The 27,170-nt window shown below is 39.0% G+C and overlaps 1 protein-coding gene across 1 annotated transcript in view; it reads right to left on the reverse strand.

Moving 5' to 3' along the window:
- Positions 1–308: 308 nt before the first annotated feature.
- Positions 309–27,170, reverse strand: part of LOC115634559 — a 207,510-nt gene continuing 180,648 nt past the window's right edge. The window contains exons 9-12 of the mRNA XM_030532375.1: positions 23,167–23,295; positions 21,642–21,842; positions 2,104–2,282; positions 309–1,585 (exon numbers count right to left, since the gene is read on the reverse strand). Coding sequence (XP_030388235.1) covers positions 1,268–1,585; positions 2,104–2,282; positions 21,642–21,842; positions 23,167–23,295 — 827 coding nt within the window. The 3' untranslated portion in view covers positions 309–1,267. The remainder of the gene's footprint in view (positions 1,586–2,103; positions 2,283–21,641; positions 21,843–23,166; positions 23,296–27,170) is intronic.

Below are 27,170 nucleotides of genomic sequence, written 5' to 3' on the forward strand. Positions count from 1 at the left end.
GAGGGTTTTGTTTTGGAGCTAATTTCATTTCGTATATGCATATACTTTGTATTTAGTTAAATGTCTCATTACTTATTTTGTTATAAAAATATGTGTAGTAAACGAAGAGAAAAATACTCTTGGTCCTTTGAAATAATGCGTATTTGTTTTTGGAAACAAAATAAATCAAATCAATCCTTAAACCTTTTACAATATGAGCTGCATAGTTCATTTTCTGAAAGCTTTACATATGTATGAAATTCTAATGATTGAGACCATATTGAATAACTTAACATCAGCATTTCTTTTGTGGCAAAATAAATGCTAGTTTGATACAAATATTTGCCTCGACAAGTCAAACAAGTGATTTGAAAAAATCTTAAATATTAAATATAATTAACTAAGTTGGTTGAAGTATAAATCAGTTATTTTTTTCACTATCTTACAGTTTGATGCTCTTTGCCTTTTTAGCCGCGCAAAAATTCAAATGGAAGGAATTTGTTCGTGCCTGGTAAGTTTTATTTACTCATTCATTTACATTAAACTATTAACCGCTTCAAAATGTTTAACAAAAATCAGTCACTTTTTAGTTTTTCTTTCGCCTTTCGTTTTTCTTCACTCTCTTTTTTACTTTTCATTTTATTTTTGCTCAAAAAGGAACTTAAATTACCATTCAAGAAAATGACGTCGGCATTGGCCAATTTTACAACAATAGATAAACATAAGCCTTTATTTATATTTTGAGTTTTTTCTTCCTTTTTTTGTTTTTTGGCATTCAAGTTAAGCTCTACTGCAACTACAAACACACGTACACATACATTGACACAGTTATGGCTAAGGTGAACATATTTAGTTTAGTTATGTACTTATTTCTCAGGAGTATTTAGAGAGGCCTTAAGATTTCGAGCTAAAAGTTAAGACTTTCAACTTAAATGCCTACAAAGTTCATTAGTTATAGTTGTAATGGGGTATAATTTTTTGGGGGGGTTCTCCGCCAATTGGTTACAAACACACATACATATAGCTTTAGAGATTTGTATTGCAGTTAGTAGCGGGTAGTAGTAGCATATAGTATAGTGGGTATATATATGTATGTATGTATATGAATGTAGGTAATATTTAGTCGTAGAGATACATATATGCGCATAAATGTGTACGTATTATTAGTCATAGTGGGTATTATTTAGCATATACTTGTAGTTAATGGCATGCCCACTCATTCGCACCAATTACAAAAAAGAAATTCACACAAACCTTCACACAAACAAGCATGCACACATCCTTAAAATTAACGCCGCCGCACAAATGCTACGCCTATCCCTAACCCTATCAGAGTGGCTGTCAGGGCCGATGTAGCGAGCTGACTGCTTTGAACTCCATGGTTGAAGACCGGGAAATGTATTTGCTCGGGCCGATTGAGCTCCTCTTCCTCGTCGTCGTCGATGGCGTTGGACATTTGCCTATTCCGTTTGGTGAAGTTCACATTGAAGACGGCTTCGGCGACGCCACCTGGCGACGACACAATGAAGTAGAACGTGCGAGGAACACGTTCGTGCATGCTGACGTACGTGAGACGCGCCTCCTTGCAATAGGGCGTAGGCAGATCCTGTGAAATGTAACCCACAATTAGATTATTTGCAAAACATTTTGAGTCACACGAGTAGTTTTAAATTGATGGGAAATCCTTAAACAATTTTGATTATTTCTCAACTTTAAGTTTTCTCTGAAGAAGACCAACGCCTCATTGCTTTATTTATTTTTCATCAACCCAAATTTCTAGCCTAGTATTCAGTATAGTTGTAAAGACAAAAATGCATATATTCGTTCGCATCGAAGTTCTGGCCAGAGCCTTAACTGAAAAGAGTTGCAAGTTTGGAAATTTTTGGTGCTCGGTTATGTGGCAAGAAGGTTGAAATGGGCTCCTTTTGGAAAATAATCAAAATATAAATTTACTTTTACGGAAATCTTTTTGCAACTACCTTTAATTTAACTTTATTTTTCACTTCAACACAACATTCAACAAAGGTGTTGATTTAAAGTGTCTGGCTTTTCTTCTATGAACTAATGGCTTATTGGTCTCCCAAAATTTAAATTACTCGTGCAGTGGAAACGCTGCCAACTTACCTTCACTGAATAGGCGAGCACTGTGCTGCCGTATTGGTTTCCGGGCGTAAAGACGCGGTCGCCGTGCAGCCAGCGCGCCGCATGTGCCGGGGGATTGGCGCAGAACTCGACGTTCAAGTGCAGTGGTGAGCCGGGGTAGGCGACGGGCGTGGCATTGAGGGCGACCACTGTGGGGGCACCTAGGGGGAAAGTAAATGTGTTAATGATGAGTAAATCAACTAAATACACATGCTGTGCTTCGCCTGTCACGCTTCACACTCGCCACCCACTACTCTACAGTAGTAACTGTACTACTAGTTTTTAAGCTCTGGCTAAAAAGTTTTTATGCCAGCGTCCTAGCCACTAATTAAAAGCGTATCACCGACAAATGTGCCACTTACCGTCGACGCCGTTGCCAGTGTTGCAAAGTTTTACAAACGACGACGAGTACTGAACGACGCGTAGGAAAATCAAAATAAATAGACAACAACATGTCATGGGGTGTGGTTGGGGGAAGGTTAAGGAACGATAGCGCGATAAAGTTTTGTTTTTAAGAACGCCGAAACTTCATTAAAAAGTTTTGCCAAGGCGCTGCCACACTCCCACTCCCACTATCACATACAGTTAGTGTTACCCCACAAATTGTGGAACTTATGTGGGTCATGTGTTGCAAGTTGGATTAGTTTTGATGCGTCTCTTCCAAGTCGTTTTGAATTGCCACGTTTACCAGCACTGACGCAAGCAATTACGCCACCGTTGCCAGAGTTGCGAATCATACACGATAAGCATATTTTAATTATCGCGAAAGCCCAAGAAATCTTCCTCACTGCTATGTATGTACATATGTCTCCCAGACCCTCGTAAATATCCTTGAGCAGTTTATTTGCCAATACAGCGACAGAGCGGCGAGACAGCCAACAATGGCGACCGGCCGGATAGCAAACAAAATGGCCAAAGTATTAAGTGCAAATGAGTGTTTGGTGCAAACTCTTCCACGGTGGTGTTAACGGTGGTGATGGCGGTGGTGCTGCCGGCATCCCAGCAGACACAAACAAAAACAAATTGCCGGCTCCCTTCACGCCTTCCAATCGACAGTTGCAAACTCAACTCTAAAATCTTTGCCAGTCCTGCCAGCAGATGCCATCAAGGAGCACCATGGTGGGGGGGTGGGGTGGCAGTCTAACTGTAAAATCAATTAAACCGAGTGAGTTGTCGCCGGGGTTGTCTGTGGCTGCTAAATTATGCGCACAGCGCCATTTTAAAGGTGGTTGCAACACATTGCTCGACAAAAAAAAAACTAATTTATTTGACGGGTAAAAATGATTTCTATATGTACACACATACATATATACATATACATATATATATAAGGCCCGCCCCACCCACGGCCCAAAGAGATTTTAATTTTATTTTGATTTGCAAGCACTCAGCCGTGTGGCAGCATTTGCGCCGACCCGGACCCCGACTCCGACTCAGGTGGGGCGTCGGACTGTTCCGCTCCCTTGGTCCTCTATGGGGTATGCCCGCGGGTCAGCTTTTGGTCATTGGTGCGATTTTTAATTTGATTTGCTTCGGGTAAATTGAAATATGTTTTGGCTGGTGTGGGCGTGAATATACCCCGACGAATCAGTGAAGGGAAAATAATTTGTGGCAATAATTTTCCAAAAAGGCAATAATTTTAGGCTTCTTGGTTGATCTAATGCGATTTGCATACATATAAAGAAATAGTCCTGGGTGTGCATTCCTTCTTATACACATGGAGAATGAAAGGGTTTCCCAGAAAGTCTACCCGCTTAATGAATGACAAGAATTTACAACTTTTGTATCATTGCATCAGAATCATCGGAATCCTTGGAACAGCAAAGTATATTTTTGTTAAAAGGCGGCCTTTGGGAAGAGGGAATTCCCCCGGTGTGTTATGACTGTTACGTTCAAATTGTTTATGTCGAGAGGAGATCCCACAACGTGAACATTGAAAGTGTTATTTTAATATCGTTTTGGAAGCCTCTTATATTTTTCTTATTGAAGCAGTAATTTCTGCCAGTAAGACAGCTTTTAGGCTAAAAGTCAGGGAAATTTATCATGACTCGGGGATTAGAACTAGATACTGTACCGTTATTGTACCATTCCGATTTCGTGTTTTATTTAACCTCTGGGTACCTTCGTTTTTATGTAAACCTTACTGAAGAAAATAGATTCCTTATCTGCCTAGACTCTTATCGTGTCGCAATACCAAAACAATTTTCAGCAAGCTTCCCAACTCAGGCTAGCTAGGTCTGCCTTCGCTGCCAGTAGGCCTTCAGATCTGCGGCGATACAAAGCATGGCGAGTCCAAAAAGCAAACAAGTGCCAGAAAACACTATTTAAGGATCTATAATTGGTGTTGATCGCATATATTAATTAAGAAAAGAAAATTATCGATATATACATACACGTATATTTTGAAAATAAAAATCGACAACTTTAAATCAATCTGCGAATGAGACGGTAGTACAGATGTCCAATACTGCCAGGATTGTCAGTAGAAGCTTTGCAGTCAGGATAAAGTAATTTCCGACACTCGGCAATGCCATTACCCTGATTGCCATTGTCCGAGTGCCTATTTTGGTTTGAATTGACTTGTCCACGTACTTCTCATTCTCACCCACCAGAAGGACCATCCGCAGACAAAAGTATCTACAATTTCGATCGCATGATCCATTAATCGACCAGTTTCAAAAACTGATTGACTCTTGACCCTGAAGAACAGAAGCAGGCAACACGGCCGATGTCGCCTGCGCAAGGAACAGTAGCAGCTGCTGCATCAGCAGGAGCCACATATTTATAGTAACTTCGTTGCCCCAGCTGGACCAACGCTTGGGACAAAACACAAGCCGGCGCACCATCCAGCCCGTCGTCTTGATGCGAAATGTGTAAAGTATGGAAGGATTAGATCTCCATCCAGTTGGAGGTACTCAAAGAATTGAAATCCGAAGATTGTTTGAAGTAACAGGAAAGACATAAACGACGAATCGCCAGGATCTTGAGCAGAGACAACGTAGCCAGAGATTGATCAGCTTGGACAGCCAGCTTGGTAAACTAGTTCACAAGCCAAAACCAAAACTTGGGATGAACCACAAACTGTATCACCATCCAGCCCATCGTAGAAGGGAATTAGGATCTGCTAATCATCCTTTGGAAAATTGATGATGACAGCTAACTGCCATCTAGATTGATAGTCGAGGAAAAAGGAACACCTCATAAAAAGTTAAAAATGTACGGAAAATATAAAATAAATTTTGGAGGAATTTTGTGTCTGAAATTTGGGAAGAACGAAGCCGAAATGATAAAAACTGCAGAATATCTGCTATATACTTAAATTTGATATTTGACAACTAATTCCTAGATAACTGGGTGGATTTTGAAATACCTATGATTGCAGTGGACATTTAATAAGCAATGTTGATAAACTCTTTTCATTTCATTACACTTTACAACATTATATTTGAACATAATTGATATTCGAATATCTTTAATCACATGACTGCATTGTAAAATATTTGGGTTTAATGCAATAGCAGACCAAGTCGTCCAACATTTTAATTAACTTAATTAATTGTAGTTTGGACAAATTGCTTTCGCTTTTCACATGCAATTCGCAGTTCCTATACTTTTAAGTAAGACAACTTTCCGACTGCCATGGCGAAACAGTTACAACGATGTAGAGCAAGTGCAGCTTAAATAATAAACAGTTCAACAATAACATCTACAACTTTGCATGTAAAACAATTGTAGCAGAGACTCGGACCTCGCCCCAAAATAACGAAACTTTTCCAGCTCAAAATTACTCAATTCCCGTTGCCCAACAAGTTAACTTAATTTTCGTAGTCGCCTTTGTACGCAAAAAGTTGTCCAAGAGGTGAAGCAGCGTCGCACCAGTTCGAGCAACAAAAACGTTTTGCAACACTTTGCCGCCTGGTCGAGACAATGGCCGCCAAGTGCGACAACTGCAATGGTGTTGGTAAAGGGAAGGGCTGCTGGCATAAGAGGGACCGCCGAGCAAGGAGCGGCACGAGGGACAGGGGACGGGGCAATACGCGTCCCATTGATTGCAGGTCGTGAAAAAGTTTTTTGCATGCATCAAAATGCGTGCAACAAGCCGGGAAGGGGACAATCGAGATGTGACAGCTAAGGGGCGCGAACGTGGACGAGGACGGCAGTCACCAATCAGGGCAGGAGAGGGACTGGGAGTGTGTTGGTGAATGCACTCGAGCTGCTCGGACTGGGTCGTGACGAAGATGTTGAAAAAATAATAATGACCGAAAATAATTGAATTTTCTCATTCATTCGCGGGTTGCAATTACTTTGCAGACTCAGCCCTGCATTCCCACATCGCCCCATTCCCCTTTTTGAGAAATTTTCTCTTGTTCGCCCTGTTTTTGTTTTTATTATCAGTTGTATTGTTGTCATTTCTTTGCTATCCTCACGCTGCCCCACTGCAGTTCCTTTCCTCCAATATTCTGAAATATGCGAAAATTGAGATTTTTCATTGATTTTCCTTCGTTTGCTGACAACTTGCAGCCAAAAAAAGAGGAAAGCCATCTGCTTTGTAACTCTCCACCGGCAGGTACGATAATATTGCCGACAATTTATGAAAACATACAAATATAAGTATAGTGTGGGTTTGGGTAAAAGAAGAGTATTTCATATTTATAAGTCGACGCAAGACAGTTTTCACTTCAAGCAGGATTTCCATTATTTAGCGGTTCTATTCACGACTCTTAATACATTAATCATTTATACACATATTTGCCTTTTTAAAGGATTTTTAAACTTCTATTGTTCAATACCTCAGTTCTTCTGTTATATTTATATATGTTATATTTATGCCGTTTCTTAAACATACGGCAAACAAGTGCCTTAAATAAAATATTCAATTGATGTGTTTCAAAAATAAACCTATTATTTGTAGTGCTAATATTAATAATTGAATTCTAAAGTGTTATGCGAATCTCTTAATACTTCTAAGCCCTTTTTTCCAAGGAAGAGATTAACTCAATAGGAAACATTCAGCACTATCAAAGTTTGAATATAATACACTCGTGCAGGATCCATTTCTTTAGGTATTTACAAAAGGCTTATTCAAGTCAAGAGTTGACCCAATTAGCATCTACTCGTATATATAATACTCACGAAATGGAAAACATTAGTTGGTACATGGTGAAAGGCCCCCGAATTTAAGTGTCCAGCATTCCATAAGATTGATATAGACCATGGAACAATATGAGCAACCTTTGGCAATAACTTGTTTAAAAGGATGCTTCTCTCTTATTTGCTTATTGTTTCATGTCCTATTTGAAAGCCATCAATTTTTAACTAGACAGGTTCGTGACGGGACACCTAAAAGCTGCCGTTTTTGATGAGCCCATTCTATCATCAGCATAATCTATAATTCAGCACACAAACAGCAACAGCAACAACAACAACAACAATGACAACAACGACAACTTCAATTAAAAACAAATACGAGTCGCAGGAGTATTTTCCCCGCAACCCGACCACCAACACAAATGAGATGGCGCGACAAATAGATGGCGTTTGGAATAAACTAAAACGTTAATCCCTTTTTGATTGTCAAGCTTGGCACGTAATTGCAATTTATTTGCCATAAAGGATCACAGCCACAACGCCTGTAAGCAGGCAATGATTTTTACGAGTGCCCACAACAGCACCACAACAAGCAGAAGCCGCGGCTATGTATTTTATTTGCAACTTTTGCATTAAGTTTATTAATTATTTAAAGCGTAACATAAACTGCGAGCAACCACAGTAGTTGTTCCCAAGTTTGCGGCTCCTCGCAAGCTGGAGGGCTGCTGTAATGTGCACCGTGCTTCAGACTCAATTGAAAACATTCAACGCCGAGTTCTAAAATAAACAAAATTCTGTTTTTGTTTTTTTTTTTTATGAGAAATACTTGTACTAATATTTGTAGAATGCCGAAAAGTTGTTTTCTAGTTTTGTTCTTTGCATAAGTTTTGCCAACATTTTGTGTATTCTGGGAGTCTAACTTGTTATTATTGTTGTATTAATTATGTTACAAATTGAAAAGGAATATATTGGTATTAGTGGAATAATCTTTAGATAAAATAACTTTCCATATAGAAACATTGGGGTTTGTTTTTTCATCGAGTTATTGTATTACTCTAGTGGAACACATTTTAATTTTTATACCCTGTACCCGTAGGGTAAAAAGGGTATATTAGGTTTGTGCAAAATATGTAACATACAGAAGGAAGCATCTCCGACCCCATAAAGTATATATATTCTTGATCAGCATGACGAGAGAAATCGATCTAGACATGTCCGTCCGTCTGTCCGTCCGTCTGTCCGTCCGTCTGTCCGTCTGGATGAACGCGAGGATCTCAGAAACTATAAAAGCTAGAATAACCAAAGTTGGCATCCAGATTCTCCTAGGTCCGAGTAAGGACGAGTTTATTTTATTTTTTGGAATTTTCCCCCCCTTCCCCCGCTACAGAATTTCGTCAATAGCGTCCACATTTCAAATGCTACATTAACCAAACTTTGCACACATAATTTATATATAATTGTCTACTGTTGTATACAATTTCTCGCCAGTACAACCCCCTCAAACTGCAGCAACAAGTTCGCTCTTCTTCTTCCTCTTTTTGCTGCTGCTATGGGCGCATATAACTCAGTGACGGAAGTTTACCTGGGTACAGGGTATTACACTGTCGGGCTTGCTCGACTGTAGCGTTCTCTCTTGTTAAAACTTGCAATGTTCATATCAATTGAAATCAAAACTACAGCATAAATAAACAAAAAAGTAAAGAAAAAGATAGATAAAGAAATTGTTAACATTATTAAGATAGAGTAGAACAAGCAATTACAGGGTTTCGGAAAAGATTTGCATTTTGAAAGTGAGTCAGAAAGGGCTGGAACGTTCGGCGATATTTTGGGACTACACTTTCTTTGGCGTGCCCCATGGTGTTGGGTCACTGTGCCTTGGCCAGTTCGCCGCCTGTCCCTGCATAATTGAATATTATGATTGTTATTTTCATTTGTTGCCTGTCGGATTTGCTGCTATGTGAATATATGTATACATATATATGTGTGTGTTTGCATGCTTGTTTGTGTGGGCTGTGAATATTTCATAAAGTGCTTTGCCAGCCATCTTCTCGGCCACTGCTGTTGGCCAACATATCTCGGGGGCATGTTTTACAGTTGTTTACGTCTTTAAACAACGCTCACCTGTAATTGTCTGCACTCCAGCAGCTAATGCCGAGCAGCCCACTGTAGGGTCTCATGGGTGCCGTCTTTGCTCATTTCTTCGGCTGTTTCCACTAGCATGTGTCTGAAGGCGACACACGTCTGGGAAATTGGCCAGCCACGTTTCCCTGCCTCACTAAAGGTACCCACTTGGGGTTCCAGTAAATAGTGGTACGAGTATGAGTTACGGACTGACAACAACATTGTCTGGCCTACATGTTATGCTTCGTTTTTAGTTGGCAACAGTTCCCAAGGTACTCGTACCTGGAAAAGCCGATTGGAAAATGCTTTTAAAATAGCATTTCATTTTTAGAATCTATTGAAATCTTTAAATATGCTTCAGACACATTGCTTTGGCTAAGTAAGCATTAACAATTTGGATGCTTCTAAAATGTGTTTTAATTAAATGCACAAATAAATAAGGTATGTCCTTATTATAGCTATAGCTGAATACTATGTATGTCAGTTATATGCGAAGGATTATCACTTCAACAAGAATGACTCGATTAAGGGGATCTATTGGTTTGTTCTAACTATATATATTATCAGATCTTGCTATAATTTGATAATTTCTAAAGAACTTATTCTTTGGCGATTGTTCCTATCGCTGTCATACTTATACTGCATTAAAAGAAATTTGAAGCAAATGAAGCTAAGTATTTTCAATGTTATAGTTTAATTTTAGACTCCCAGGCAAAGTAGCACTACTTCAGATGTTTCCAGAGAATGATGTACGAGTATACCTCTAACAAAAACTCACTTCTTGTCTTTGATTATATTCGTGTTATTTGGCATTGTACTTGAGCAGTAAACAAAAGAAATAATAATAGAAAGTTAGTTGGTTGCTACAAAACGAGCTTGCATCGAGAATCAAAGACACATGGACTTGGGAGCTTCTGAGCACAAGGATTGGTTATGCCCAGCTCATATAATGTAAACTTAATATTTAAACTTTGTGGTGTCTGCCATGTCTCCTCTTACTAAGTATTTGTTGCATACATTCGCAGCATGCTTCATAGTACTAGTAATGCAATCCTCCAGCACTCTATCGAGCGCGTTGAGCGATCGACTGCCAAATTCTGATTGCCTTCAGAGGCTGCATAAAATGTCAATGCAACAAAGCGGAAGACACTTACATACGTAGCTAGAGCTAGTTGCTGAGCATCTATGAAGATGTGCAACCATCTGTGTGAGACGGTGTGTGTGCGTGTGTGCATGTCTGTGCATGTCTATGCGTGTGTGTGCGTGTGCGTAAATATCGCTAACCCAAATCTTGAAAATTTACAAAGCGCATTTCTATAGACTCGACGTAAACACTCACACACACAGGCAGACACAGACACATAGTGTCACAAGCTGCCAGGGCAACAGCGGGAAAATGTCGTGTGTGTGTTGGAGTGTTGTGTGTTTGGTGTGTTGGTGTGTGTTGGTGTGTGTTGGTGTGTGTGTTGTCAACACTCAAATTAAGCCAACATGTAAAACTCGATGCAGCTCTTGCTGCTGACTGCACTGGTGTGCTTGTGTGTTTGTGTCCTGGTACTGGTACTGGTACTGGTTGGTACATGTATTTAAATATGCTCTTTCACTTTCAATATCAAATGAGTGGCTGCCAACTTTTGCAGCAGCAGCTAAGATTGCAACTTGTAGATACGCTGCCACAAAGTTTGCGCTTGTTCATATGCAGAGCTAAAGTTTAGACTCCGCTCAACCCGCCCCCCATGCAACACAAATTGCACAAGTTGCCAAAAAACGCTTCACATGTGCCACTTAAAGTTTTTATATTTCTATGTGGCAAGTGGGCGGCAATGTGCGGTACTCGTGTAGCTTACAAGTTGCAAGGTTTTACCTTCCATGTATGTATGCACATACCTGCTGCCACTTGTAAATTTAATAAATGTTCTTTTTTCTCTCTCAACTTGCTGTTTTTCTAACAACACGAAAATTGAGACGTTGCAACTTTTTAAGTGATGGCAGCATACTCGTACAACAGAAAAATAAGCACCAAAATTATTTATGTATGATTAGCACACAATCAGGTACAAGCTGCAAAATTAAACAACGATTTTTCAAAGCTGTACACTATTTCGTATTTTCCCTAAACGCTTCAGATGTAGGCAAACACATGTGAAAGGACTCCGCCCAAAAACGGCAGCGCCATAGGCAGCTGATTCCAGTGATAAAGTATCAGTTTTGTATTACTGTGCTTGGCAAAAATGTATGCCTTTTAAAAAAATCAAAAGAAAGTTGTGCTACCATTTATAAATTCTAGGTCAAATCTGTAAACAATTTATATAGTCAAAAGGACTTTCAACCTGCAGTTTAAGAATTTTCTCTAACAGTATGTATTAGTATCAGTATTACTTGTGAGAAGAATCTATAGTTTCCTAAACATTTAGAATAAATTATTTACATTTGGGGAAGGGTGAAGTTTGCCATTTTCAGGAAAATGTTCGGCTTTTAATGCATAACACTTTTACAGCAAACTGTTTAGTTGAACTCCATGATCTACAAAGGAATAAAGTCTGCAATAAGTAAACGAGCCTGCGCAACGTGCAGCAAAACAACAGAACCAAAGTTCATTTACATTCTCCTCTCTATGATTTTAAAGTTGACTGAACATTTGGGAATGAACTCCTAACATTCGTATCATCAACGAATTGGCTTATGACTGCATACAATATATGTAGTACTTAGTGTGTACATTTATTCTGCATTTGACAGGCATTCGCTGTAAATATTAGTAATTGCACCTCCCCTTTTCAGCCCCTCCCATTGGATAGGCATGCGTGTGCATAGGTCTTGTGCTTTATCGTCCGACATTTGACATTTTTATTAGCTTTTGCGGCGACGCCATAGCTGTATAATTACTTTACACGCAGGCTGGCAGCAAACGCACCCAACAATGAAATGCCGCTAATTTTTACGAATTATCTTGGTGGCTGTCGGGCCCGTTGCCATTGTTCTACTTGTATGTTGTTGTATGTGCGGCAGCGAAAATGCAATTAAAAATATGCATTTTCCATTTTATTGCATAGCTTCGGGCGTATTTTACGCAAAATTTGCATGCTAAATGACAAGTTTATTGCATGTCGAGTTCATTAATCGCAACTCTCTGGTGTACTCGTAAATCACACGTGCATCTCTGAAAGATGTGAGCTGAGCCTAACCCATTTGATCGATAATTGTGACTTTATCTATATACTTGTATGTACTAAAAGAAGACCGCCTCGTTAGCATTGCAGTGCAAGGATTTTGATTTGGAATAAATTTAAAATACACACAATTCTGATCCATAAATTTGGTTATGAAAAACAACTTACTTGCTTACACTACTGCGCTAATGGCATTTCAAATTAGATGGTCATGAATACTCTACACTTGCTCTAAACACCGCTATGATTCTAAAAATCATTTTTATAAGAGCTTCAGTTTATTCTGAGGAACTACAGAAAACTTATTTACGGAGAACACACACGATGTTGTTGGCACAAGGATTGATTAGATTATTCCTCTGACAGCTATAAGATATAGTGTGTTCATATACAAATCACCTTATTGCAAAATTCTTCAGATATCTTTGTAAGAAGAAATTTGTTTGTCATTAGGCTTCATTTTGCCACAATTGTGACTATGCCAGCTATATGTTTTGTTGAACCGATTTTAATGAAACTGAAGAAGCTCAAAGTTAACAAGATATATGAGATATCTGTACAACAAAAAATTGTCTTACTAAGAGTGTTTGTGCAGCGATAATTACATTAAGAGCTACATAAATGTTCTGTGAATAGATAACTACTCTTTTAATTAACAGTTACCGACTTTTTGGTTAAATCTGTCCGGATACTAAAACAAATATAAATCTAAATACTGTTTCAATGGGTGATTGATTTGTATTTCGAATGGACTTTTAGTCCTGATTTAAACTAAATGCGATAGAACTTTTATTCTGAAAACCGCAATCATTGATTTCTAAATCACATACTCGTTCAAATTAAAAATGGATATATACGAGTGTATATAGCAATCGAAATTGATTAAAGAAGTGCAGCCCTAAGGCTTTTAGTTAGGGTTGGTTAAGATTCTGCCATTATCATTCATCATTATGTTGCGCAATTTCATTATCGTCAACATCAAACATTAGGCAACAAATTGCATTATGAATCCACAGCAGCTCAACCGCCTGCTAAGCTCTCCCACACACACACACACACACGCACACACACGCGCGCGCACAAAGAGCTTTGGCAATTTTACGTAATTCACTTGAGGCGCACAGTGGGGCGTTTTCATCATTATAGAGCGACTCAGCACAGCTGCAATTTCTGCTATTCTACATAGTTGTTGTTGTTGTTGGTGTTGTTGCTGCGCTTATTAGTTGACGTGGTTGGTTGGCGTTTTCCTAACCAACGCATGCGGCTGCCTCCGGGCGCAATTGGTGGGCTGCCTCAACACGGCGGGCGGCTCATTTTTGTTCTCCTTTTTTGTTGTCGGCGCCTTGTGGCGCAAAATTTGCATATTTGAGTGGATAGTGTGTGCATTTCACTACTGTTGTTGTTGTTGTTTTTGTTGTTCTGCTGAAGTCGTTCTTGCTGTGCAATTGGTTAGGATTTTTGTTTTCAATATTTTATGCGTTTTTGATTTTTTCAGTGTGTAAATGGCAATCTGCATGACTCAGCGGCGATTGCTGATGGTGCTGGTGGTGCTGGTGGTGCTGTTTATAAGTGGTGGTCAAGTGCTGGCAAATTAGTTTTGATTTGTTTAGGCAAAGGTAAGCGAGGCATGCTTTAAACTGAAACGCAAAGCAACTGTCAGGCATTTCGACAAAGGCCAAAGAAAACAAAGAGCTGGGGAAGGAAGAAGGAGGTAGGAGCAGAAGAGCATTGCAAGGCAACCAAAACTGTCAACTTGTTTTACTGCTCATATCCGGTCACACAGACTCGCCATCTACTTGTAGGTGGTGGTGGGAAGCGCCAGTTGGGCCAGTGGAGGCGACATTACGACGTCGTGTCGGCGTCTATTTGCACAACTTTTTCAACTCATTTCCGTTGCAGCTGTAGACAGTCACCCACACAGTTTCCCCAAACACTCTCTCTCTCTCTCTCTCGGACTACAAGTATCCCCATCTCTGTTGCTCTAACGACTGCCAAAAATGATTTCTGCAACTGTCTGAAAAGTTTTTACATGCGCTGCCTTGGATGCCATTTTTTGGCCGTCTGTTGGGCAGCCATTTGCCGTTTAGATGACAAGTTTTGAGTTCATATTTTAACTAACGACTGTGGATGCTTTTCGTTGCCATTGCTACACAAACAAATGTTCTTACACACACACAAAATGTATATACATACATACATACATATATACTCGCATATACACACATATGGAAAATTATAATTTAGTCAACATGGCTTGCCTTCGGACAGGGTGTTACCAAAGCTGGGCGCCATGTTAGCTCCTCCTCCTTCTTCTGTGTGTTTGTGTGTGTGTGTGTATTTTGTATGAAAATTGAAGCGTAAAAATTAATGCTTCAGTGCTTTGCCCAAAAGACAACACAATCATACAAATATTGTATGAACGGAAATGTGGAAACTGGTGACGACCAGCATTGAATTAAAATCAAAGCAAAAAGAGAGAAAATATGTATGTAGATAGACGTATGTACATCTCTAGCCACGCACTGCATTTTTTACTCAAGATATTTTGTGTGAAACGTATTGCTAAGGAAATAAATTAACTTCTAGCTTTGAATAGTCCACAATTTCTTGGTTAATGCTGCTGTTTCGTTTGCCTGCAATAAGAAAAATTCAACAAAATTCTACGACTAAAGTTCATTTAGTTTCTTCGAGAAATGACATCTCTTCAATATAAATGTGAAAAGCATAAGATATTAATAAGAGATATATTATACATTGCATTCAAATAAAAGTGGATGCTTGTTATAAAATGTGTTTATTTAAATGGTTGCGAAGAATGTTTTTACAATAAACCTGCGAGTTTAAGATTCATTTAGCTGCTGATCTCATTACTTGTAGATATACTCGTAGATATAGCAAGCGGTGCGGGTTCAATTAGAATCAACTTTCTGCAGGGTTTTGAGCCACCCGCTGAGTGGCAAAGGAACTTCAAACGTTTCCTTTTCAAGGCAGCAAACAAACTATTAACAATTTACTGCAAAATTCCCTTGGGTTTGATTTTCTCTGTTGTGCAAAACGATGCTTTGAAGTTGCAGCGACTTTTCGTTTAATTTTCATTTCGTTTGTGGTGCACATAGACCGACAGACTACCAACAACCCTTAGCTTGCCCGCAATATCCGAAGAGGGTTTCTGAAATCGCTTATCTAATGCTCAAGATCGCTGTCGGCGGGGCTGTAAACCTTTAGCATGCAATTTGACGCAGCTGCTGTGAAAAATACAATTTTAAAGGGCAGGCACATATATTGCCATTTAAATGAGGCACAAAAAAGGCCAGGAGTTGGGGAAACATCTTCAGACACGCATACGCATTCGTATATATAGTAAGTATATGCCTGTGTTCCCCACCTAATGAGAGTAAAGACAAAGCAACTCATCATGCTAACAAAAAATTTGCTAACAATGCGCAAATTCCAAAGTACATTTGGCCAAGAAGAAAAATTACGCCTGGAAAATGAAAACACAATAAGAACTCGATATGACGGCACGACGAAATAAATCTATTTAAGCCTATATTAATTAATAGCACGCAATATTTCAATAAATAGTTGTAGCCATCCAGAGGAACTGCCTACGATAGTCCTATCTTATAAATATTCTTATTATACAACATTCTTCTTTTATATAACATTTTTTTATGTATTTTTTAGATTAAACTACCAAGATATAGTAGGTAGCACAGTTTTATAATATTACTCATAAAAACATAATAAAATTGATGTAAATAAATAGTAGTTACTCTTATTTAAAGAGCAAGTGAAAGTCAATGAATATTGCATCAATATTTGGGAAATCGCTGTTTTGCTTTATGTACCTTTAATATTTTGGCTTGTTTGTTTGGAAATAGCTTTATATATAGGATATATTCGATATATCTTACTGTATACTCGTGTTGGGCGTCTATCGTCTACTTATATTCTTTGCTTTTGCCATAATATTTATATTTTGTTTTCCATTTCGAATATATACTGTACATTTGGGCGATTGTGTGTATGTTCTCGAAGGTATGGGGAAAATGCTCGGCAATGAAAATTCTCGCTTCCGACTGAGCAAAGGAAATTTCACTCATATGTTGATCAAAAGGCGACTGCGACTTCCGAGCAACTTTCACGCACTGCCCAACATTGCATATAACAAATTAGCATGTCTGAAGGATGGGCCAGGGGTGGGCGGTGCGGTGTGTGTGTGTGTGTGTGTGTACGTGCGTGCATAAAGCAATATCGTGTATGTGTGTATTTATGGGAATATTTCTTTTTTCGCGGCGTCTTTCCTTTGCGCAATTTCTAAATTAAGCGTGGAATATGCTCGGCGCTTTTATTAGAAATCGCAAATGATGGCCTGAGGGGGTGAGTTGAAGTGGTTTCCTGGATGATGCGTATTTATACTGCATACTATATACACATACATCAGGATGATTATGAATATTATGATATATTGGGAGAGTGCTGCTGCTTCACTTGAGTGCTCCACTTGAGCCGGAATGCTGCTCATATTGTTGTGGTCCGAAATTTGCCAAAAATAATCAAAATTCCAGAAAAATAATTAAAGCTTTAACAGGCCACACAACGTGTGCGTGGCCGCAAAAGTGGCAGCAAACCATACAGTACTTCAACTAACTATTATGCTATGGCAGTTCTAAGGACTCAATCAAAATCAAAAGTTGGCAAACTCTTCGGCTTCCATCCAGAGCGAAATTGTTAGGCAAACAAGCAACGTGGCTGGATGAACAGTTTGCTGATGATTACTTACTACTTACCTGCTTAGAAAATCAAGTGGCGCTCAAGCAAAGAACAATTTTGTGCGCACAAACGTAGGCAGCACTTAATTACAAAGCCTTTTTGGACACAAAAACTTGCATGACAAAGAATATTAATTGCCGCTTCAATGATTTCCAAAGAGGGGGGTGAGGTGCGGGGTGGAGCTCTGCCTGCCCTGCCATTTTTGATTAGCTTGCAGTTGGTCTTTTGTGGCATAAAACTCAAAAACAAATGTACATTATGTAGGAGGAAGCAAGGAGCAGGAATAAAGCAAAAGTTGCTGGCGATGTCGGCGTAATGAACTCGTCAGCTTAAATGGGCTGCCTGGCCATGCTTCGCTTAAGCTCTTGTGCTTTGCATATGCGTCGACATTTATCTGCCTGTGTGTGTGTGTGTGTGTGTTGTTGCAACTACTGAAATTATGCAACAAATAAGTGCGCCCGCACCCCACCGACTACTTTCATATGCAACAGCGCCAACTACTTGAGGCAAAGAATAAAATAAATGCGCATATGAATTTTTGAGCCAAGTAGAAAGGATTCTTTTTAGCAAGACGTTCAACGATGTGGCAGCAACTAAGGCGGCGCTCCCAATGCAAAGTGCACTTCCTGACACACATACTCCACATATAGTATACAAGCATGTGTGTGCGTGTGTGTGTGTGTGAGTGTGGGTATGTATGTGTGCCAAATTTATGCTTGTGCTAAAGTTTAGTGCGTGTGCTGGCAAAAGTTTCTGCGCAAAAAACTTTAGCAGCAGCTGCAAAAATGTTCAGCACTCACACAAATTAAATAACAATTTTCTCTCACAATTTCGCTACGTTTTCGCTTTGGCTTTGGTTTTTCCTACTTATGCGTACTATTTTGTGTGTGTTAACTTTATGTGGGCGTTACTGTTGACAGTGGGCGTGGCTCAGGCTCAGACTCAAGCTCACGCTACTCGCTACACGCCGTGCGTTTGCTACCGCCTTCAAAGTGGCTCGCCTGCCGTTTTAGTTTACTTTTTATTTTAAGTAATTTAAACAAATGCTCTGAGTTTAAGTTTTACGCTTTCCATTTTTTCCTGCATACTCGCTTTTAATGCGAAATACTCTACACTGAGTGCATTTTCTATGAAGCCAGAGTGCAGTTTAATTTTGTATTTGGCCAGCGTTCATTTACACTGCAGTAGTGGACATGCGGCGCCAAAAGGCTTGAGAAATATTCAAAAGCTGGAGACCATTCTATGAATATGCTAATGCTGAGCAATTCATTATGCATTAGAGCAACAAGTAAATTATATTGCCTTGAATTAAACAAGAATTAAAAAACGATGCAAAGAAACTACATTACTCCATGAGCGGTCTTTAAGAATGTTCAACTCAATTTCAATGAATGCAGCGCACAATTAAAATCAAAGAACGTAATGTTTAGTAAGGAATTGAAAATATGCATACGATTTGAAAGAGAATGTCCCAATCCCAAATTTATTGTAGTTCTTATAATTGTATAATTAAATTCTTGTAATAAATTTAGAACGATAACTAATGCCCAAAACTGTGGAGCAGACAACAAATAAATTGTGGATTACTTGTAAAGCATAACTAATTCGGGGAATTCTCGAGACAGCTGCCTTTTGAAACTTCTTATTTCGAGGGCAAGAGAGTTTTCGTCAATTACATTTTGAGCAAGTTTAGTTACTACGGTCGTTAGGGCTAGTGCGAAAAAGTTACTTCAATCTAAAACAAGCTGTAGGAATATATGTATATAAATACATATACTTATATATAAATATAAAAATATGTGTATTGTATTTAGGATCACAAATTTCAGTAAGTCTGCTTTTAGTTTATTTAATTTCAATTGTTTGCCAGCCACAACTTATTTTTATTACTCAAAGCGCTTTAAGACTTCGCTTTTATATTCCCTTCTCTCACCTTGTGCCTTGTGCCTTGTGCTTCGTGTCTTTGCTTTGTGTTCTGTTTAATTTTACAAGTAAACACAAATACGCGCACATTGAAAAAGTCTCCCAAAGGCATACACACAATGCACTTATATTTTACAGCTGTCTTTACGTCGCTTTCATATCCGCCCCCCTCCTCTTAGATCTCTGTTTCTATATAAAAGTTGGTGTATGTATATATATATATATATATATATATATATATATGTATTTGTGTGTGTGTGTGTGTATGAGTAGTAAATTTAATCTATTGCCTTGGGTGTGGGTGCACGCTTTCTCATCTCATCTTAGTCCATTTCGCTTATACAGCTTTATTTCTTGCTTGCTTCTTCTTTTCATTCTGTCTGCTACCTTTCTCCCATATCTATGCTTGTGCACAGCAGCAATAGCAACAACAATAACAACAGCAACAACATTAGCCAGAGCAGACATTGTCGACTTTGACTTCTGCTTGTGCTTGTGCTTGTGCTTGTGTCTTCCGGCAATCCTTTCGAGGATGCTAACCTTGCTTGCCACTTGATAAATATGACTATTTCACGCTTGCCATGGCTTCAGCTACCTTAACTCCAATTCCCCATGTCGTTTATTTGCGCTTAAGTTTAGTAGCAACGCCTTGTCTCCCCCTCGTTCCCTATCTCTTTCTCTCTCTCTCTCTCTCTCTCTCCAGCGAACACTTGTCTTCATGTCTGTGCGTGCCTGTGTCGCACTCTGCGCATTTTGTTTATCTACCACTCAATTTCGCAGTTTTAATGACAAAATGTCTTACCTTGAAATTGCATGCGGGTGAGGATATTATAAGTGCTCTGTGTCCACATGTCCCCCTAATGCCCGCCCACGTCCGCTTTGCTGGATTGTGCTCGGCGAGCTGCGATGTTTGTATTGCACTCGAGGGTAAGATGGCCATTGTTGTTGCTGTAGTTGCTGTTATTGTTGTTGGCTGACTGGCCCGCTTAGCTCTCCCTCAAAGCTCTTGACAAGTTTAATTGTCCTAATGTCCACTTAAGTCAGGTCTGCATAAAGGCAATTTTGTTCTACCTGCTTCTTCGGTTTTAAATCTTTAATAGATTCCTCAAACACAGATCGGATTAAATCACCTAGTCATTCATGTATCGTAAGAAGGGATGTACGAGTTTTTTGAATTTTTATTTGCAATTTCATTTCAAACAGTTTTCATGAAAACAAATCACACAGGAAATGGCATTTGCAAAATAAAAGCACAAAATACTTACATATATGAAACTTATACAGGCAATGCGAGGCCTGAGACTGGGGGGTTGTTGATATATCTATACTCAAAAAAAAAAAAATCGAGTCGAGCGGGTATTACAGATTTGTGGGAATATAGTTCGATCACTTGGATCCGACAGAGCTATAAAAAACTAAAATACCGGCTTAGAATTCATTAAGCAAAGTGCCGTTCTAGGCTGGAATAAAAAATATATTGCATATAATATATATTGCAAGATCAAATTTCAACAATCCTGACTAAATAATAAAACCATCTGGCTCTGTAAAAATACCCTTGAGCTAAGATTTCTAAAAATCAGACTGTATTTTGTTGAGCAAAACAAAAAGTTCACGTAAAAGATATTTAGAAAGAAACAAATCACAACACCATTCGAAGCTGATATCAAAAAAGCAATCAGAGCTGACTGCAATATGTATTTGCTCGAAGTAGTACACGTGGCCCAAAAATGGGTTAATAATATGATAATATAAAAGCTTTAATTTCCGCAAGAAGCGTGCATTGCTCTCAATTCCTTTTATTTCCAGGACATTAAATATACTTAGCATTGTTTGAACGACTGTCGAACGTCAGCTGCCAGTTGTATGCATGTCGTATACGTAATTTCTTTTGCACGCTGATTGGGAATGCCTGCGCCAAGTCATCAATCATGCGTCGCCTCTGCTTTTCTCTCGTTTTTTGTTACATGTGCCATGTGCCAAGCCAAAAAGATTTGACAAGTGTCAATCTGACAGGAGCGAGTGCCAGGGGACGGGGAAGAAGATTCAAGAAGGATCTCCCTTCCTCAAGTCTAAAGCCGTGCCAGAAACTTGCGAAAATCACATGCAAAGTAAAATGTCGAAGTTTTGACAGCAAGGGGCAGCAGGGACAGCGGGGACAGCGGGGACAGCAGGGAGTGAAAATGGTGTCGGCATGTGAAAACTTTTCATTTGTTTTGCAACGTGCAAAAACTGCTGTCAAAGTTTTTAATGTTTTTGGGGGCAGTACTCGTGAGGTGCAGGTGACAAAAAATGTTGAATGTTCAACATTTGACTGGCTACAAGATGTTCGTGTTGTTATTGTTACTGTTGAGCGTGTATTGATATTTGTGGCGCCTTAAAGTAGGCAACGGAATTGTGACAGCGCGACATGAAGAACGCAATGATATTCTCTTAACTTACCCTTCACCGAAACCGTCACACTTTGCAGCACTTCGAGCTTCTTCTTGTTGGCTGGCGATTGGCCCACGCATTTGTACGTGCCAGCGTCCTGATACATGACATCCTTTAGCGAGAACTGACCCGTGGGTATCGAGGACCCATAGCCGAGGCCACGTAATCGTGCCGAGACTGGATCCAAATGCGACCAACAGCCCAGAGAGCCTAGGGTAAATAAAAACGTTGAATAATTTTGTTTCTCGTTGGTGTTCTTGGGTGAGGACGGAAAGTAATTTAATTAATTGACCTGAAGGAGAAAATTTTAATTTATTTAATTGATAGCGAACAACATCAATGGCAAGTGGCAGGACAGACAATAATATGGCCAACTGCTTTGGCTTTTAGCTCAAAGCTTTCCCACAGGACCCTCCACCAGCAAAGTATTTGTCTATTTGTCTCATTTGTCTGTTCACTTTGTTGCCGTTTCGCGCTTTCTTGCCACGCATTTTGCCGAAAAGTGAGCAAAGTAAATTGCACGCATAATTAATTTTCAATTGTGCTAATTAATGAACAGCCCCTTGTCTGTCCATTTTCTTCTCCTACGCCGACCCCCCATTCCCTACCATTCCCAATCCATGCGCTGACTTGAAACAGTTTGTTTGCCCCTCTGTACAGTGGTTCCACATTTAAATGAATTGACAATAATAATAAAGATGCAAAATATATTCCTGTTGAATACTTTTGAAGATCAAATATATTTTTTATATCGAACTATCCATGAATATAGTATGTTCTCCTCCGAATTTTGAATTATTGTTCAACTAAACTATTTTTCTTATGGATTTAAATTTAAGTATGTATTTGGATCCACAAATAAATAAAGGAGATATCTATCCTGATTTAATTGTTCCATGAACGCTTCCTGTTTAGAATTTAAAAATTAATTGTATTTAAAGCTAAAGTATAGTAATTCCACAGCATGGCTTCTCTTGATAACATTTGTCTATCAATAATTTTAATGTAGCAGTAATTTTTTTGTTTTCTCCTTATGGTCGAGCCAAAATGGAAAAAGGTATTAATTAATTGTGCAAATCACTTGGAACAGTTACGACTATAGTTGTCCAGGCAAAAGATTTCTGCTTTACTTTGCGCTACTGAAGACAAGTAAGTATGTTTAGGAAGTCAACTGTTTGGCTATCTTGCCCCATGAATAGTAAAATCGGAAATTAATTAGTACTATTAGTACGACTACTACTGTATACACAAATTTGTACTTTTTCGTAGTCAAATGCGAACTACTGTGGTCTGCTTTTGTCTGTTTCTTTGCACTCGTCTCTGTGGCCTCCACTAGTCGATTGGGGCTGCTTGCGCGTTTCCATTAGAGTTGTCAGCCGCCCCAGAAATAAAGCGAAAAGTGTAATTAGATTTCGGGTAAATTTTTGTTCTGCCTGTCACGGCCAACAAGTTTTGGATGCGTTTGATGTTATGCCTATAGGCTTTCTTTTGCTTTCCAGCCTCCCCTCCCCCCAACTAGGCCCCATTTGCTTACCTTGCGGGCATTGCAGTGTCACAGCTCCGCCCAACTGCACCTCAAGCTGCCCCTTGTTGGGATTGTGGGAGGCAGCAGCCACAGAAACGTCCTGATCATCTGGCTCGGAGGTCACGTCGACAGAGTCATCTGCAAGGGAAAAGGAAGGAGAAGAGCAACATTAAAGCATTTTAAAGTGAGTTGTCTATGAGGCAGCACATGTGCATATAAAATATGATCACCTTGTCAACAATTGTCAAATGTGACAATATTTCAATGACAAAAGACGGCAAGTACTTGGGGATGGGGATGGGGGTGGAGTGGGGGCTGTTAAAGAAGACGATGGTGTGCACAAAACAAATTGCTCAGCTTTGCCGGATGTGGAGGCGCGTTGATGACACTTTTGCTGACTGCGTCATGGGGAAACACCTGAGTCATTGTTGATGCTGTACGCCTGTGTTTGTGTGTGCGACGAGCTGGGAAGTGTAGAGGTGTTGGCAAGTTGATGAAAGCACCACAGACACAATGAGTTGGCACTTCCGTTTTGCGATTTCGCTGACTGACTGACTGACTATCCCAAGATGTCGGAGCATTGAGGCGTTCATCAAATATTGCAAATCGCGATTCAGGTAAATGGAAAATTGGCTTAGCAGAGCACGCAAGCAGGCAGCTAAGAAAATCTCAGCAGGTAGAGGCACATGCACACGCACAAGCACAAGCAATTCATAAATATATTTTATAGTATTAAGAAAGCACGAGCTGGCAAAAGGAAGACAAAACGAGAAAGGAGAGCACAGGACAAGAGAAACCGACACATAACGATACTTCATTCTAATTTGCGACCCCAAAGAAAGCAGCAGGCAAAAACAATTTATGCGACCATCGCATATTTTGCGCTTCCTTTGCTGCTTTAAATTTCAGACGCTTTGTGTCACATTCTTTATGGTGGGCTGTTCATATTACATATAAATTACAATTTACGTTGACATGTGCCTAAAAGTGTGCAACAGCAACAGCGATGGCAGTGGCAGTGGCAGAGGCAGTGGCAGCAGTCGAGCCTTTTGTTTGAGGCCGGATATCATAACAATAAGTTGCAAAGTGGATGTGCCACGAGGCACAAAGAGCACAAAAAAGAAGAAGAATGGAATCATGACAAAAGACCAAGGCGCTGAAATTGTAACATACTTTTCTGCATGTTGTGCACATAAATTTGTAGGGCGCAGTGGGCGTGGCAGGTCTGTAAAGAGCGCGCAATAGGCATATATGTTAATGTTGAATATTCAATTGCTATGCACAGAGCGTAAGCCTTACAAAGTGTTGCTCACTCTTTGATGCACGAGCGTTCATTTTGAATATTCATATGAAGCCATGGCAGGGTACGAGTATAATGAAATCGTGCGGAAAATTGAGAAACTCAGAAATTCGAATATATTGCTTATATTTCTAATCGGAAGACAATAAAAGCATTTGTCCACACGAGGATTATTATTATTATTATTATTAGAGTTTGTTTCTATAGTCTCTACAGAAAATATTGCATTTCGATTTTCGCTACTTATTATAGTTTGGCTTGTATTTTCTCAGCTGCCATAATCAAGCTTGTCTTTCAAACTAGTCTCACTTCAAATTAGCTGAAGACATTAGTTATTTATCTAATCGACCACAAAGGCATTTGTCTACTAAATACCTAGAGCTTATTTCTTTTAGTCTGTGGTATTCAGTTTAGACTGGAATATTTATTTTGTCCTCGAGTGTATTTGGCGATAAAGAAGGTAAGAAAGGAAGAAGAAGAAAACAAAACTCCGTTTTCGCTCTCCTAATAAACTCTTCTGATCTCTTCGGTCACCTTGGATAAGAGAGAGAGAGAGAGAGAGCTTTTAGCCAATGCAGCTTATCACTCTCAAGGTCTGCATACGTGCAAGCACGTGGCCTTCCAAAGCCTTTTAATAAGGTCAAGCTGAGCATTAGATTCATTGCTTGAGATCAGCTGAATGTGGACGGTCATACTTCTTGCCAAATCTCTATTAAAAATTTTATAAAGTGCCCACGTGCAACATTAATTAATTATTATTGCCAAAAGTGCATAAAATTGTATAAAGAGATTTCGAGATTGCTTGGATTTCGGCGGATTAATATTCCACCCCTTTTCTTCGCTGGAAAGATTGTTTAATTTATTAAAGGAAGCAGAGTTGTATTTACACCAGGTAAATCAATATGGTTAGCTTCGTTCTGTTTTTAAAGTAATTTTTTTTTTGTTTAGAGATCGAGTTTCATAACCCCGAGCGGCAGGTATGGTGCTCAGGGCCAACCTGCTGCGGCTATAATTCCGTGCTGAAACAACGCAACAACTTTAATAATTTTGACTACACCGCACCGCAGATCCAGCAGCTACACGACTTTACTTTCTCGGCAACACCAGAAGTGCCTATGACTAAACCAGCAAATTTGCAAGGAATAGTACAGATAGTGAAACGTTCTTTTGAATAACGAGCCTATGTTCATTTAAATTTTATTAACTTTGGCCATTTTATTCGGTTTTCTATGACACTTAATGTCATTGCAAAATACAAACGGTCGTCTTACTACGACGGTTGCCTATTCAATAATAGTTAAATAGCTCAATCCAGCACATTTATTTGATTAGATATTTCAATTAAAACTTACAAAATCTATGATAATTGATTAGTTTAAAATGTATACTTAATTTTCTTCTTTTTTTTTCTTTTTTCTTTAAAAACAACAAAAACATGTACAATCCATCTACCTGATTGCATATGCAAGGCCACATAAATCAAAGTAATTAACAATGATATTCATGCATTAGTAATATATATATATATATAAATTTAATGAATTTCTAATGCAAATTAATAAGTTGTAAATGCAAAAGTCTGTGGTAATGTTAGCTGCGTCTTCGATTGAGCTCAACGATCACCAAGCTGAGTAAGTATGTACAAACACAGACAAATTAAAAGCTACAATTAACCTGAATCATTAAATTTACCAGATATATTTTACAATGCATATACCATATTATATTTAAATGTACTCATAGGATATGTGTATTTTTTTTTTTGCATATACAATCAGGCTAGGGTCTTAATGAACATAAATTCTGATTAGACATGAAATTAACTATGAAATTGTTTTGGAATAAATGAATAATATTTTTAATTTTGAAATCATGAATTGCTAACAGTATTTCTTTTTCGGTCCGTCGCCTAAAATTTAAATCATGTTTCTTCCCAATAATTAACTATTCGTATAAAGTTCCTATGGGGCAATACCTAAACAACTTATATTGCCATGGTCGGGTGGGTACAGACGAGGATGCTAACAACATCTATGCTCCTCACTAGATATTGTCAAATCCAATCCAATTCAGTAGGGTTTCAAGCACGATTATTCTTCAACTTTGGATTTTTATTTTATTGTCAATTGAACTGTTGGTTTTTTTATATTAATGTGCACTTAAACTATTGTGGTAGTGTAGTATGGCAGAAGGAGGTAAGAACCCCACCCCATATCCGGCGAGCTAAGTTAGAGCGTAGCAAGAAGTGCACTCCTTCCGAATTCTGCCCATGCAACAAAAATGGATAAATACAAACACCATATCTACCCACACACTACATAATATGGCGCCCAACGTCGTGGGGCATGAACTAGGTTAATCCGAGTATACTCTGCGAATAGCAGATTTGGGAGAAAACTTAGTTAGCATCACGGCAATCAGCTCTAAGGCTATCCATCCATTTCTGGTTTGTATTAAAATTTTGAATTCAAATTAAACTTCACGTTTTGTTCACTGACGCTATTAGTATAGGACATCGTCTCATGGAATTGCGACTGCAATTCGAGATTATTTGCGGATTGGTCGACCGGAGCGAATCTATTCTATAATTGGCACATGTTCAGAATATGACAGTTTACGTAGGACTTTGTTTTGTATTTATATGTCTGTGTTCGGAATCGCAAGACACTGGAAATATTTCGGTGACTTGACCAATATAGATAAAGTATATACA

Source organism: Scaptodrosophila lebanonensis, unplaced genomic scaffold, assembly GCF_003285725.1.
Source record: "Scaptodrosophila lebanonensis strain 11010-0011.00,11010-0021.00 unplaced genomic scaffold, SlebRS2 tig00000001-arrow-pilon, whole genome shotgun sequence".
NCBI classification, from domain to species: domain Eukaryota; kingdom Metazoa; phylum Arthropoda; class Insecta; order Diptera; family Drosophilidae; genus Scaptodrosophila; species Scaptodrosophila lebanonensis.